General features: G+C 41.5%; 1 protein-coding gene across 2 annotated transcripts in view; it reads left to right on the top strand.

Annotated features, from left to right (window-relative positions):
- LOC134213328 (protein Wnt-10a) overlaps positions 1-16,752 on the top strand; it is an 85,079-nt gene extending 68,327 nt beyond the window's left edge. For both annotated transcript variants that reach the window (XM_062692307.1, XM_062692309.1), the window contains exons 4-6: positions 14,154-14,533; positions 14,612-15,005; positions 15,727-16,752. In XM_062692307.1, the coding sequence (XP_062548291.1) occupies positions 14,154-14,533; positions 14,612-15,005; positions 15,727-15,914 (962 nt within the window). In that variant the 3' untranslated portion in view covers positions 15,915-16,752. The remainder of the gene's footprint in view (positions 1-14,153; positions 14,534-14,611; positions 15,006-15,726) is intronic.
- Positions 16,753-16,990: the final 238 nt, after the last annotated feature.

Raw genomic sequence — 16,990 nt, forward strand, 5'->3', positions numbered from 1 at the left:
TTATTGGTAATAACTTCGACTTTATTTATAACCATTTGAGCTCATTTAATTAACTTTTCAAAGGAGTAAATGAATAAAACCCCCAATGCAATGCAGCACAACGGTAACGGAAGGATTTAACAGTTCGCTCATATATTTCCTGTCAAATTTTACCGTTTCCGTCGCCATTCCGCTGAAATGCGTTTGGGGCTTGAGTGGTTTGAGTCATTCTCTAAACCTAATTTTCTGAGCTATTCATTAGCTACTGATGGAGAACTAAATATGAGATTTCATAATATGTAAATATTTATAAATCTCCTGGAATCAATAATTCCCGACATGTTTATTGCAAAAGTAAAGACGAACAATATCTTAGTTAGAACGGAGCGTATGAAATTCCTGCTAGTGTTCATGAATGTCTGGCTAATGGTAGGGAAATATTTATTCACTCATCTACACTTTGAGGTTCACTGGCTGAACAACCAGCGGAAAGTCAATATAAACAGTTGAAGAAATTTAGAACTCATAATGCAAGAAAATGATCAAGAGAGGCAAATGTTGACATTTTCCTTCGTGCCTTACATGAATCAGATCCATTTTAAGCTCGATTTGGATAACGAGGAGACGTTGGAAAAAATTTTCACTTAGTTATTCTTATGCCATGCGTAATTTTGTAATATTTGAAGATTTTCAAAAGTTCTTTATCTTCTAATACTTTAGATGAATTTATCTCATCTTCCATCGTTGATGGAATTGAAGAAAATATCATTGAAGACTTAAACCTTGACACAGAAAAAGAATGATGCTGTATATAACTTGTAGAAATCATGAAAACAAATCAAAAGTAATTCAAATAGTGTTGTTATTTAAATTAAAAGAATTTTGCTTTTCGGAAGAATGGAGCATTCTTACATTCCACAATGAATGTCCACATTTTTGAGAATATATTAATCTCATTTTTGAATAACTTGTACACGTAAAAATGTCATGGGATTGCGATTTCTAATTTGCTAATACCCTTTTTCAAAAGTTATTTTCAATTCTGATTATTTGATTAACATTTAATGCTTTATGATCCTTCAGATCCTAGTACTTTGTCAAACAAATTGTTCTAAATACAAATTGTGAGGCATGAGAGTGAGAACAAAAATATCACGGAATGTCATGAAATTAATGTCATTTAACATGATCGCCGCCATAATGTCCATAAATTGCTGAACTTAGTTTTTGTACAGCCCCTTCCTTCTCCTTAAGAAAACGCACGAAATTTCAACTTCCCAAATAGGTTTGCTTTGTCACGTTAATCGAACCTATGAAAAAAATAATTACGTAATTCATAGACGATCCCCAAAGGGGGGGGGGGTTGGAAATTGTATATTCATGCTATTTCGACCATACACAGCTAAAACTAAGTGGAAAATCACTTTAAAAGTCCAATTTTATTTTTGACCGCTCGCTTGTATGGGGATCCCCCATAGTGCGCGTCGTTTTACGAAGCTTGAATTCAATCAAATCAACAGAAACAAGCTACGCATCACCGCACCTACATACCAGGTGGCGAATGAAATTGCTGGCGACAGGGCGTACAATATTGAATATTTAGTTTATGTCCCCTCGCGGGAGGTCGAAATTGAGGGTGTGATCAACGCAGCGAGCTTAACTTGCAAGGATGTACTTGCAGGAAAAGGTCGCTTAAAGAATGCCCTGCAATCTACCGTGGATATCCTGGACTGCAAGGAATTGCATTCAGCAACCACAGTAGATGGTAAAAAGGTATATGCTAAGTCAGGCTCGCTTCGGGTGACGTTCGCCGGTTTGATGCTCCCAAAATATGTAGATATCGAGAATATGTTGTTTCCGGTGCGTTTGTTTGTACCAGGGGTATTTAATTGTACCAACTGCAAACAATTAGGTCACACCGCCGAGTTTTGTGACAACAAACCACTTTGTGGTAAATGTTTCCAAAGACATCGGGAGGATACCTGCCAGCAACAAGCCACAAAATGTGCTTATTGTGGTTTGGATCCTGCCCATGGTTTGCAAGATTGCCCGGTGTACAGAAAACGCACCCAAAAAGTGAAGCGCTCGTTGGTACAGCGCTCCAAGCAGTCTTATGCGGAAATGGTTAAAGCGCAAGACACATCCGCCACTGCCACCGCAAAGACTGCTTTTTCAGCTACCGTTCAAGTAAGTGACTATTATGATTCCATCTCCATTGATGAATCGGACTCTGACGCAGCCGATATGGATGATTCTTCGGAGGTACACGCGCCCGAAAAGAGGAAGTAACCGTTGTCTCGGGTTTCGCTCGGAAATAAAACAAAAGTCATCCATAAAGGCTTGGCAAAATCTGAAGGTAATGGGGGATTATTTAAAATCCCGAAGCAACCAGTCTTCACTGCAGATCCCTGCTGCTCTAAGACATTCCCGCCATTGCCTAAAACCGATGTTCCTAAGAAACATCCGGTTAGGAGAATCAATGAAAGAAAAAATGCAATTCGCACTTCCAGAAAAAATATTCCGTCCAAGCGAGGATTGATCTCCTTTAAGGACCTCGTGGACCGTTTTCTGAATTTGTTCAATATTCCGAATTCATTGAGGCCACTCATTGACCTCTTTATACCAACAGTAGAAAGTTATCTGAAGCAATTGACTGTTTCATGGCCCCTTCTTGCAGAAATTGTATCTGTCGATGGATAATACGGCCATACAAGATACAATCACTGTGCTGCAGTGGAACTGTCATAGTCTAAAAAATAAATTGGACGTGTTCAAGTTTTTGATTCGCAATTCCGATTGTGATGTATTTGCTCTCTGTGAAACATGGCTTTCTTCTGAAGATGAAATCAACTTCCACGATTTTAACATTATTCGCCAAGATCGGGATGACCACTATGGTGGCGTTCTTTTGGGGATCAAAAAATGCTACTCCTTCTACAGAATTCCCATTCCGACTGTTCCCGGCTTAGAAATCGTCGCATGCCAAGTAAATGTGAAGAATAAAGATCTTTGCATAGCTTCAGTGTACATTCCTCCAAATGCCTCTATTAATCGTCGACATTTTTGGAGCGCAGTCTCCCTCCTATCATCCCCAGTATTGATATTGGGTGATATGAACGCACATGGTATTGGATGGGGCGAAACGTATGACGATTATAGAGCGCCTATTTTCTATGATTTGTGTGACGATTTCAATTTGAATATTTTGAACACTGGTGAAGTAACTCGAATAGGACCAAATGGTCAACAAAGCCGTATTGATCTGTCTTTATGTTCTAATTCACTATCGTTAGATTGCACGTGGAAGGTTATCCAAGATCCCCACGGTAGTGACCATATGCCGATAGCCACCACCATTAAAAGTGGCTATCAAGAATCTGAGCCAGTTAATGTTCCTTTCGATCTCACGAAGAACATTGACTGGCAAAAATTTGCATCGGCTTGGTATTGAATCAACGGATATTCTTCCGCCACTGGATGAGTATCGATTCCTTACCGAATTGATTCATAAAAGCGCACTGGAAGCTCAGAAACGACGCGTTCCAAGTACATCTGTCATAAGAAGACCAGCCACTCCTGGATGGGATGATGAATGTACTAAGTTGTATTCTGAGAAATCTGATGCCTTCAAGGCCTTTCGTAAACACGGAAGGTCTGAGCTTTTTGAAGAGTATTTGAGGCTTGAAAGAAAGCTCAAAAATCTTCTCAAGGCTAAAAAACGTAGCTACTGGCGACGTTTTGTCGAGGGACTATCGCGAGAAACCTCAATGACAACACTTTGGAAAACGGCCCGCAACATGTGGAACCGCATTTCCACCAACGAGAGTGAAGAATACTCCAATCGATGGATATTCAACTTCGCAAAAAAGGTCTGTCCAGATTCCGTACCAGCAGAACCGCTATTTCGAGAATCAGTCACTGATCCCGTTTCTTTGGATGGGCCATTCTCAATGCTGGAACTTTCTATGTCTCTTCTTTCATCGAATAACTCTGCTCCGGGGTGCGATAACATCAAATTCAATCTTCTTAAAAATCTCCCAGATATCGCAAAAAGACGGTTACTTGACCTGTACAACTGTTTCATGGAGTACAACATCGTACCACCAGAATGGCGACAGGTCAAAGTAATAGCTATTCAAAAGCCTGGCCCAATTCCTACCGACCGATTGCCATGCTTTCATGCATGAGAAAATTATTGGAAAAAATGATCCTTTCAAGAATCGACCATTGGGTTGAACAAAATGCATTACTCTCAAATACTCAGTTTGGATTTCGTAAAGGTAAAGGAACAAATGATTGTCTATCGTTGCTCTCTTCAGATATACAGCTGGCCTTTGCGCACAAGAAGCAATTGGCTTCAGTATTCTTGGATATTAAGGGCGCTTTTGATTCAGTTTCCATAAAAGTGCTGTCAGACAGTCTGCACAGTAATGGATTGCCCGTTATTTTGAATAATTTCTTGTACAATTTGTTGTCAGAAAAACAAATGAATTTTACACTCGGCACTCTGACAACTTCCAGAAATAGTTACATGGGCCTTCCCCAAGGTTCATGTTTAAGTCCCTTGCTTTATAATTTCTATGTTAAAGATATTGACAATTGTTTGGAAGGACAATGCACGCTCAGACAACTTGCAGATGATGCCGTGGTCTCTCTAAGAGGTCCAAGTGCAGCTGTCTTGCAAGGACCATTGCAAAGTACCCTAGATAATCTGACTGTTTGGGCCAGACATTTGGGGATCGAGTTTTCACCGCAAAAACTCAGTTGGTTGTGTTTACTAAGAAGCGGTACCCTGCTCAACTGAAACTAAAGCTGTTGAATGATGACATCAACCAATCTTTATCTTCTAAATACCTTGGGGTCGTGTTTGATTCTAAATGTACCTGGAGACTTCATATTGAGTATTTGATAGAGAAATGCCGGAAAAGGATCCATTTTCTACGTTCTATCTCCGGAACATGGTGGGGTGCTCACCCGGAAGACCTCATCAAACTCTATAGAACGACTATTCTCTCTGTTTTAGAGTACGGCTCCTTCTGCTTCCTCTCAGCAGCTGATTGCCACCTTATTAAATTAGAACGAATTCAATATCGTTGTTTGCGTATTGCCCTTGGCTGTATGCATTCAACGCATAACATGAGCCTGGAGGTGCTTGCTGGAGTCACTCCTTTAAAGCATCGTTACTGGGAGCTCTCATTAAGAATACTAATCAAATGTGGAACAAGTAACACACTTGTCTTACACAACTTCGATAATATGCTTGAACTGGTTCATCGGTCAAGATTCTTAAGAGTTTATCTCAACTACATATCGTCAGATCTTTGTCTTCCATGTTATACTCCCCCTCGAGTTGACTTCACCAATGACAGTTTCTCAATTGAATACGATCTGTCCATGAAACATGCTATTCAAGGAATACCAGATCATCTTCGAAATCTTTCAATTCCCTCCATTTTTTCTGAAAAATATGAACATGTCAATTGTAACAACAGATACTTCACTGATGGTTCTCGCATTAACGGATCCACTGGCTTCGGTGTTTTCAATGTAACTTCAACCACCTTCCGAAAACTTCAGGAACCGTGTTCGGTTTATGTTGCTGAGCTGGCAGCAATTAACTTCGCTTTGGGGATAATTTCAAATCAGCCCGTAGACCATTATTTCATCTTCTCGGATAGTCTTAGTTCTATCGAGGCACTCCGGTCGATGAAACCTGTTAAGCACGCATCTTACTTTCTCACAAACATAAGAGAGCAGATGCGTGTTTTGGTCGAAAGATCATTCAAGATTACCTTTGTTTGGGTCCCTTCTCACTGCTCAATCTACGGCAATGAGAAGGCAGACTCGCTGGCAAAGGTGGGCGCACAGGAAGGTGAGGTTTATGATAGACAATTCTCGAGCAACGAGTTTTTCCCATTAGTCCGTCAGAGTACTCTTCAAAGTTGGCAAAGAAATTGGACACACAACGAACTTGGACGGTGGCTATTTTCTATAGTTCCAAAAGTTTCTGGGCGAGCTTGGTTCAGAGGTGAGGACTTAAGTCGAGGCTTCATTAGCGTGATGTCGAGACTTATGTCTAATCACTATTCACTAAACGCACATCTGTACAGAATAAACCTTGTCGATAGCAACTTATGTAGGTGCGGAGCCGGTTATGATGACATCGATCACGTAGTTTGGTTCTGCTCGGAAAACGACGTCTCCAGAGAGCAATTATTGGATACCCTAGTGGCCCGAGGTAAACAACCCTTCCAGGAGATAAGAGGTGTTTTGGGGGATCGTGATGTGGTCTATATGCAAGCCATTTATAGTTTTCTTTGTTCCTCTGACATAAAAGTCTAATACTTTTTTTTTTTCTTTTCTTCAAAGTTTTTTTGTTTTGTCTCTGTCTGTCTGTCCCGTAGAGCGCCGTAGCTCTGGCCATCCGGAAGATGCTCCCATTCGAACCATTCTTCGAGCACGACGACACACCACATCGTCCCCGACGCCAAATGACCGGATGAGCTGCTGAAATTCCTTGATTATGATGATTCCCTGATTCCCGAATCCTAATCCCCGTCCATCCTTAAACATTGTAAACCTAACCTCGAGTCACCACGAGTACGTTGGCTTATTTCCCTCTCTTACTAATTTAATAATAAGATTATGTCGATTGTACATATCTCAAAGAAACGTGGCTCCGTAAAGTGTTATACACGCATGAGCCTACCAAATAAACGAAATTGGAAAAAAAAACAGATGGTGAGTCTGCTTTGTCTCTCACGAAAACCTGCCTGGTATTCGCTGACGAAGGACTCCTCAAGCGACCTCAGTCTGTTAAAGAGGATACGCGACAGGGTTTTGTACGCCGAGTTAAGAAGGGTGATCCCTCTATAATTGGCATACTCTAGTCTGTGCTCTTTCTGATAGATTGGGCATATAAGGCCATCCAACCAGCCGCAGGCATTTCTTCATAATCCCATATTTGTTGGATAATGCGTGGATTGATTGATGCAGCTGCTCACTTCCGTGTTTGAGATGCTCGATCGGGATCTCGTCCTTCCCAGCAGCTTTACTGTTTTTGAGCTCGTTTAGAGTCTTCTTCACCTCGTCCAGCGTTGGTTATTCCACAGCTTGACCGTCGCCGACTATGTCCATCCTGCTCCTTAATACACTTTCATTTTCACTGTTCAACAAATCTTCGAAGTGCTTCTTCCAACCTGGCTTGTCTGTGGTCATGTCTGTCAGTAAATTTCCCTCTCGGTCATTGCACATGGCGAGTATTGGCGCAGTTTTATGCCGCGCGTCATTGACAGTTGTGCAAAACCTCCGCATATCGTTTCTATCCATGTTCTCCTGCGCTTCAGCTATCACACTCTCTTTGTGTTGCCTTTTTTTCCTGCGGTGAATTCGTTTCTCTTCTGCCCTTGCTACACTGTACCGCTCTCTGTTGGAACGGGTACGAGCATCTAGCATTCGACCCCTAGCCAAATTTTTCTCGTCCGTCACTCGCTGGCACTCCTCATCAAACCAACCATTTCGTTGGCGTCGCTCTGCAGTGCCCAACACTTCCTGCGCTGTTGTAGTAACAGCTTCATGGATATTTTCCCACAATCTGTTGACGTCGCCAGATCTGGTGGCATCTCCTATCCGCTCGTCCAGCTTCTGGTGGTACTGTTCAGCAACTCCTTCAACAGGCAAGCGTTGGGTATTAAAACGCATCGTTCTGTTGTTTCGTGAAATTGTGACGCTGGAAAGTCGCGCCCGAATTTTTGCAACTACAAGGTAGTGATCCGAATCAATGTTCGGATTCAATGAAGGACCTTACATCTATAACATCCGAGAAATGTCGTCCATCGGTCAGCACGTGGTCTATCTGTGAGCAACTGTCTCCACTCGCATGTTCCCAGGTGTGTTTGCGGATATTCTTACATGCCAAGTAGGTACTGCTAATTGCCATCACTCCAGCAGCAGCAAAGGTCACAAGTCGCTGACCATTATCGTTGATAGCGGAATGAAGGCTTTCCGTACCAATTAGAAATTTTATCTTCCGATCTGCGCATTTGCATCCCCGATGACAACGGTGTTGAACTTAGTCTGTAGATTAAAAACACCTTAACAAAGACTAAAAAAAAAATCCCTGATGACAATCTTCACATCGTGTGTTGGGCACTCTCCGTAGGCTTTATCAAGGCTTTCATAGAACTCATCCTTCACATCATCAGGCTTATCATTTGTTGGGGCATAGATGCTGACCAGGCTATAGTTGAAGAATTTGCCCTTTATTCTCACCACGCAAATGCGGACGCTTATCGGCTTCCACCGGATAACACGCTTCATCTGCATCCCGATCACGATGAAGCCAACTCCTCGTTTTGCTCTGTCACAGCCGCTATAGTAGATGTGGTACTTGAATGAAGTGTTCGCTATGGGATCTACAGTAGGGGTAAGTACGTTAGGCATAAGTACGTTAGGCATAATGGACGTTAGGCATAACGGACGTTAGGCATAATGTACGTTAGGCATAATGGACGTTAGACATAAAATGACCCAAAGAACAGCCCATGACATAAAGAAGGTAGAATTATGCCAAACGTCCATTATGCCTAACGTGCTTATGCCTGTCGACCTTATGCCTAACGACGCGGACCCTACAGTAGGGTGGCTCAAAAAACACTTCTTCAATTTTTTTTGATGGGCCGCTCTTTTATTCGGTTCTATTTGTTGCTCTGATGCTCTGGACAAAATTTCAGCCAAATCGGTCAATGTTTGGGCGGTGCTAAATTCGTTGGAAATTTATATGGAAAAATGTATGCAGAAACATCCAAAAACAGTGATTTGCAATTTGCTCAAACTCTACTTCAGAGAAATGCTAATAACTTAGCCGGACAAACTTTAATCTTCTCGTGGTTTTCTGCATAACATTCTGTATTAAATTCTTCAAGATCTGAATGAGTATCATAGTTCTTCATCGTAAGTTGTGCCGTCCAACTGAAATTCATTGTTTTTGGATGTTTCTGCACATAAACTTCCAACGAGTTTAGCACCACCCAAACGTTGACCGATTTGGCTGAAATTTTGTCCAGAGCATCAGGGCATCAAATAGAACCGAATAAGAGGGCGGCCCATCAAAAAAGTTGAAAAAGTTTGTCCCATACTAATTTGAGCCACCCTAATCTACAGCCTGGAATTCTCCAGTTCTGGGCCACAGTATTGCAGCTCACGAGCCAGGAGCCCAACATGTGCCTGGGGAAGCTTTAGTTCCTTAATCTATTTTATCTATTTTGAGCTTCTTTTCAGAAATTCTCGAACATTTTACCATCTCATTAAGCCTTCTTAGTGGTAATGTGATAAATACGGTTCAACCACCTAAGACCATAGCGGATCAATCACCCTCATCCATATTTTTCTTTTCTCAGGCACGTGCTTTCTGTTGTAGCCCAGAGTATCGAAGTGTGTTTGTTTACCAGCCGATGATTGCTACAACGATTCAAATTGATAGCGTATGGCTACCACACGGGAATCTTCCAAGGATTTAGATAAGAATCCTTTAGTGGTTCCGACGAGAATGTTCCAGAGATTCCGACGGAAATTTCCGGAAATTTAGAGGGAAGCCCCCCAAGCATACCGAAGGGAACCTCCAAACCTCAGGGGAACCTCGATCGAAATTGTTTCAGGGATTCCGATGAGAATCTTCTAGAGATTCCGAATGGAATCCTCCAGGAACTCCGACGAGAATATTCCAGGAATTCCGATGGAAATGTTCCAGGAATTTCAACGCGTGTGTTCCATGGATTTCGTAGGAAATGTTTTAAGGGATGTATAATGTGTATAGCAAATCTTCAAGAGATTCCGAAGTAAATTATCGAAGGATTCGAAGCAAATCGTCGAATGATTCCGAAGCTAATCATTGAGGGATTCCGAGGCAAACGTCAAGAGATTCCGAAATAAATATTCAACGGATTCTGAGACAAATCTTCAAGGACCTCTGATGTAAATCTCCGAACAATTCCGAAACAAATGTTCGAACTACTCCGGAGGAATTCCGAAGCAAATTAACGAGGGATTCTGAAGCAAATCCTCCATGGAGTTTGAAGGGTATCTTTCACAGATTTTAAGTAACTATGAGAATAAACTGGTTGGGTAAATTAGGATTCATTTTATGGTGTAATCATTTAACGAAACAAGCCTCCTTCTATAGAAGGGATCACATCTATCATGTTTGTGTAAGATCTACTGTGTGTTTAGTATACACCCGATTCTTTTTTACACGGGGGATGCGTTCCGTGTAAAAAAAGTTTTCAGTTCAAATTTCGAAAATCCGTGTAAAAAAGTTTTATGATTTCTCGACGAACCATGCAAAATGTAGCAACTTTGCAAAAATTTTGTATGGGATTTTTTTTACACGGCCGTGTAAAAAAATCCGTGTAAAAACAGAATCGGGTGTATAACAAACTTACCAAAGAAGACATGGATACTATTAGAAAAAATTGTCGACCTTATCAAACTTTCGTACTTGCTTCTTTGTAGTTTTACCAGTTCAACTTCGTATGAGTTCTCCTGTCCAGTCTCAAAGTGCACCAATAAGCGTTCCAAGTGGCGCACGTACATCACGGCATCACGTACATTTAGAAGAACCAACCTCGGAATCCGCTTTGAGGTATCCATATGCAGAACGTGTCTCAAACTGTACGACGATGTCAATTTTTTGGTGGAACCTGCTACAGGATCTAGTAACTTAAGTGAATACAATTGAGCAGTAGGTTTCAGGAAGTGAAGTTTTATTCTTGCCGGCTTGAGAAGATGACGCGTTACATCAACTTTTATAGTGTTTTTTTCAATCACTGGCACTTTTCGTACTTCTTTTCATTTTTTCCCAAAATTGACAGAACATCGACCAGCTTCTCATTTTTCACACCTGCTCGCGACCACAGTACTCTTCGACCGCTCATATCATTCCGTTTTGGTGATAGTAAGAAACTATGTTTGATAATAAAATCTTGTAAAAATCAATATTTAGTATAAAATGAAATGTTATTGAAATCAAACGCAAAATAACACTTAAGATGGATTGAACCTCCTTATGCGGTAAGTTTCGCAGCTACAAATCAAGACCATGCTGAAGGTGGCTGGGTTTGATTCTCGGTTTGGTCTAGGAAATTTTCGGATAAGAAATTGTCTCGACTTCCCTTGACATAAAAATATCATCGTGTTATATTGTTGTTTACATCAATACATGCCACAATATACAGTTCGAGGACGCATATTTCCATCATCGAATGCGCCCCTCGCTCGTCAAGTCGTTCTGTACCTGGGCATCCCACCTCAATCGCTGCGCTCCACTAAAGGGGCAAGTAACTCTAAACTTTGCGATAATATTACTCATTTTCTCGCAATAGTATTTCGTGATATTTCTAGTATCCATGATTTTCGTCAAACAAAGAAACGGTTGCTAGGTCGGTTGTTATGGCGTTTGTCAGTTAGTTGATGAAACACAGTGCAACCCCTTATTGGAAACACCTGATTTCTACCTTCTACAGATTCTAGAAAACTTTCAAACCGCATTTTATAATTCTAATGCCATCAAACCAAAACGTGGGTCCTAAAGATTGCTCAAAAAGTAATAGTAATAGAAATAGTTGTTCACTATTTTTTTAAGAATTCGAAGGAGACTGAAATCATGTGTTGCCTAAAACTGGGTGGACTGTATCGACTGGGTGGCGTTGTGCTTCAACTAACCAACCAGGGCTCTTCGATCGATTTACCGTAGATACGACGTAGTTTTTCGCTAGTATTTGTTAGTATTTCTAGATACTGTCGAAAGTTTAGAGTTAGTTGCCCCTTGGCTCCACGCCTTCTTGTACCTGCCTGGCCGGAAGCAAACACCATCTTTGCTGTTCGGCATTCTTCCTACATGGCCTGCCCATCGTACCCTTTCAGCTTTAGCTACATTCTGGATACTGGGTTCGCCGTAGAGCTGGGCGGGTACAATGGTCCTAAGCATCCGTCTCTCGAATACTCAGAGAGCTTGCAAGTCCTCCTCGACCATGGTCCAAATTTCACGTCCGTAGAGGCAACCGGTCGTATGAGCGTTTTGTACATGACACATTTAGTTTGGTGGTGAATCTTTTTTGACAGAAGTTTTTTTTCCAGTCCGTAGTAGGCCCGACTTTTGCAAATCATGCGCCTACGTATTTCACGACTAACGAAAATGCCTGCCATAACCCTACTATTTTATTTAATTCCACCACGTTATTTCGACCATGATGCCGTCTTCAGTGTCTCCAAATATTATATAATAATGACTCGTATGGGATTTCCAAAAGTAGGCTATCGTGTACTTTACTATCTTTGGTGTCTCGTATTTGACTCGACTCGTACACTGCCTATGATCGCATATCAGTCCCATCTTTGCTGGATTTCCTATTCATATGGAACAAATATGCGATTGTAGGCAGTACAATACACTGAAGACGGCCTCACAGCTGAAGTCGAAATACGCATCTGGATAGATTACAAAACGTGATGGAATTAAATCGAATAGTACTAAACTCGTCTTATGAAAGGTGAATACATTGCACCAAAAGAGCTTGAATAATTTTCTCTATTTTTTATTTAAAGCCTGTCCACGTTAAATTTCGGACACTGAGATAGATTCAGCTATGCAAAAATTGCGGTTTGTGTGCAATTCTCTGCGATTTGTGAAAATTTAAAAAAATCGCATTAGAAGATGGGTGTCCGAAATTTAACGTGGACAGGCTTTATATGGTGCATAAAAATTGGTATACGGTAGGGCTGACAATATTCATCGTTGCAGCACGAAATGCCACACACAGTAGCAGTAGTAGTCCCTTCATTGCTATTCGACGCATCGTCGATGACGCACACGACGTTGGCTTTTGAGAAAGAGAGAACTCTGAAAAAGCTTTAATAGTTGTGGATGTTTGGTATACTTCGTAAGTTGCCAGAAGATTCAAACTTCTCAGAAATCAAATAAGTTTATCTGTTATAGAGAATTTATATCGAAGACGTAGGATTATTACTCCTGAACATCATCTCGCAGCTCTCGTGTGATTTTTTAAAGCTTTGAGCACGCATGTTAACAAAAAGAAGCGAAGAGATTGGTGCCGTATTTCTTTCTTTCTCGATGAATGGAATATTTCTCGCTTAACTTTTGAAAAGTAACATTTTTCATGAATTAATTTGAATAGCGCAATCAACAGAACAACATGAAAGCTATTGATTGCTGTATTCAAATTAATTCATGGAAAAAATGTTACTTAGGTCTTTTTGAAAAGTTAAGCGAGATTTATTCAATGAGATGGAGATAAAACAGTTCTATGAGAAACAATGAGCTTCAATGAAATTTCAGCGTTATTCAAATTTTAAATCGTGCTCATGTTCAGACTTCCGGAGATAGATACATCTATCGGGAATCATTATAAATATTCCGGAATTGCATATATAAAAAATAATGTAAAAAGTCAATTTTCTTCAGGCACATCCTATTTAGCCCTGTACATGTACACAAACATCTCGTCAGACTTCCTTTCAAAATCGCACACAACCAATTCCTGGCTGCGCCTGACAGCCCGTTTGACGACACTCTCTCGACTCGATCGTATGTAGCTATGGAGGACTCCGAGCAGCAGCAACGGCAGTAAACAGTTCAGAAATTGTGGGATCTGATCGGTCGTAGATCACCCTCCCCCAATATATGTACCGACAGCAGCGTCGACAGCACGGCGATCGATGCGAGACGGCCGGCAGGAGCTGTCGTGGAAAAGCAAATAATATTCATCGATTTTCCTTTGCCATCATCATCTTCCACCCGATCTGCACGTCCGCCGATCATTGTCTTGCCGATCTCCGGAGGTGGATCGTGACCGCAAACCAACTTCCAATAAATAATGCTGTAAATAAATTATTTAATTAACTATCACTTGGGCCGGCTCAAAACTAGACACCCGGGACCCCCGTGAGTTGTAAATAATTGGAAGACACGTTTGCTCGCCGAACCGTTACCGATTGATCTCTTCGAGCTTTGAACGATTTACTCGACTATATGTTTTCGAATCACAAATTTATGAGTTGGGCATAGAATATAATCCCAGTAGAAGATGAACAAGCGTTAAAAAATAACGAAGATGGTTTTTTAATTCAATTGCAATCGTTCTGTTCTATCCATCTTACAGGTTACCGAGAGAGTGCGTTCGCGTACGCAGTAGCTGCCGCCGGAGTGACGCACAGTGTGGCACGCGCCTGCGCCCAAGGCCGGCTGATATCATGCGGGTGTGATCCCTCGGTGAATCGGAAAGGAATGACCAAATCGTTGCGGGAAAGCTTGGAGAAGGAGAAGCTGCGCTTCCTGGATGCCATAAACGAGAACAGCATCCTGGTGGACGACAGTTTGAAAAAGCTGAAAACCAAACAAGCCAGCCGGTGGAAATGGGGCGGATGTTCGCATAACATGGCATTCGGGGTGGAGTTTTCCGAGCTGTTCTTGGACACCCGGGAAAAGGGCGGCGATATCCAGTCGCAGATCAATCTCCACAACAATCACGCTGGCAGGAAGGTCAGTTTTAAAATTTAGCTTGTCTTACAAAAAAAAAAACACAAAAATTGAATTGCACTTTCTTCCACTTTTTTGCAGGCCGTCTCCAACAACATGCAAGTTCGCTGCAAGTGCCACGGCATGTCCGGCAGTTGTCAGTTGAAAACTTGCTGGAAATCGGCACCGGACTTCCGAGTCGTCGGCAAGGTACTCAAGCAGCAGTATCGCCGGGCGGTACTCGTCGATCAGTCCAATCTCGGCAACGGGCCACCGATGATTGTGTATCATAAACCAAAGAAACGGAAGCATGTCAAGAATGTTCGTCCTCCTCGCCGAACGAAGGACAAGGGACACCAACTACAGCAGCAACAGCGCCAGCCGCAGCGGCAGATGATTCCGCTGGGTGGCAGCAGTCGCAAGATGGAGAACGCTCTGTTCTACTACCAAAGATCGCCCAATTTTTGCGAACGGGATCAGATGTCCGATATACCAGGTATGGTGAGACCAAGTCTTCTAATGCTTATCTTTTCTGATGATAAGCAAATCGTTTTTTGACAAACACGATAAGTAATCGGCCTGCCGTATTGTAGGGGAACGGCTCGGCACTTCATCTCATAGCTCCTATTTTCCTCCCATCAAAAACAAAGCAATGAAAAGAAATTTGACTTGTTTTTTATTTTGGTATTTTTTTTTCAGCAGTGAGCCACGCATGTTAGCAATAAGAAGCGGCAAGACTGGTGTTGTGTTTCTTTGTTTTGCGATGAGATGAATATAATATGTTCAGTGGGATGGACAATGGAACAGTTCTCCTATATACTGTTCGTTATGTTCTCAATATCAGTCAACTTTTCTAATACGTTGCTACTAGTAGTTTTTTGTGCTGATTTATCAGATTTCGAATGTTAAAGGAGATTTTTTACCGTTGAATTCTTCAATGATTATTTTACTGTGGGTTCCCTGTCCCTCAATTGGATTTTTGTGTCTTTCAAAGACTATCAAGTAGTGTGATTTTTGATCGTTGTTTATAACAGTATTGTCGAAACTCATGAGAATCTCAATTATAACGTCAGGAGCAGTGTTTTTCTATCAGAGATACAATCTAATTTCTAAAATCAAATTTAAGGACAAAAAAGCGGCAAGGTCAACAACTATACAACAAATTTTCACCTCCGAATAAATTTTCAACTTACTCACCTCATGAATTCTATTCGTAGGAACCGTGGGCCGCCGATGCAACCGAACCAGTGTCGGCAGCGATGGATGCGCGTCGATGTGCTGCGGCCGGGGCTACAATCTGATCCGCGAAAAGCGGGTGGACCGATGCAACTGCAAATTCCACTGGTGCTGCTACGTCGAGTGCGACGATTGCGAAATCGAAGAATGGATTAGTGTTTGCAACTGAGCTTAGGGGCAGAAGTGATCCGAACGCGATATCACCAGGCTCACATTCCGCTCCGGTGCCGAATGCAACAAGCTGCATACATCGGCTTTTCCAAGTTGCGAGATAATTGTTGGAATTGCCATGGGAGACATAGATATGAGCTGATAGCGAAGTGCGCGAGAAAAAAATATATATTGACTCTAATTGCAACCGCGTGCGTCGAATGTCGAAGATTGAGGACTTGAAAGTGATCGGTTCGAAGAAGGATAAAAGTGATTGTATACGATGGGGGCGCTAAAGGCTAAGTTACGACTGAAACCCCAAGTGGAACGTGTGGCTCAAGTCTAATAATCTAATCGCAGTAGAAAGCAATCAATGTGACACTAATTAATGCTTGAATAAAATATTTCAAACAAGCACAAACAAGAAATTAAGCCAACCATGCGTGTTCTATCGAACAGTATTATAGACCTTAGAATGCGGGGACAGAATAATGAGGATCCCAAGCCAACTACTAATCGCGTAGCTAATCGTAATTATTGTACATTTATTAGTGAAACCGTGTATCGCATTCAACTGACCTCTTATTTAAGTTAATTAGTTTTATTTATTTGTTCCGCCTGTACCTGTACATAATTTGAATTGGCGATTTGCTATCTTGGACTCGAAAGACGATGTTTTTTTTGCGAGTAGCTGCTCTCGATTTTCTCGAATAATGTCAATAAATAGTGTTACATAAATGGGAATAATGAATTTCAAGGAAATTATCAATCTTGCAAACATCTGTGAGCAAGCCGAGAGGGAATTACGAAATGTTTCTTCGAATAAATTTCAGTTATAGTGCTGAGTTAACGAGCTATATTGACTTCTTGGTTGAGAAAGAAATCCTATGTTTAATTACATTACGAAAGAGACTGTTATATATTCTTCTTCTTCTTCTTCTTATTGGCATTACATCCCCACACTGGGTCAGAGCCGCCTCGCAGCTTAGTGTTCATTAAGCACTTACACAGTTATTAACTGCGAGGTTTCTAAGCCAAGTTACAATGTTTGCATTCGTATATCATGAGGCTAACACGATGGTACTTTTATGCCCA

The sequence above is a fragment of the Armigeres subalbatus genome, chromosome 2 (genome assembly GCF_024139115.2).
Source record: "Armigeres subalbatus isolate Guangzhou_Male chromosome 2, GZ_Asu_2, whole genome shotgun sequence".
Taxonomy (NCBI): domain Eukaryota; kingdom Metazoa; phylum Arthropoda; class Insecta; order Diptera; family Culicidae; genus Armigeres; species Armigeres subalbatus.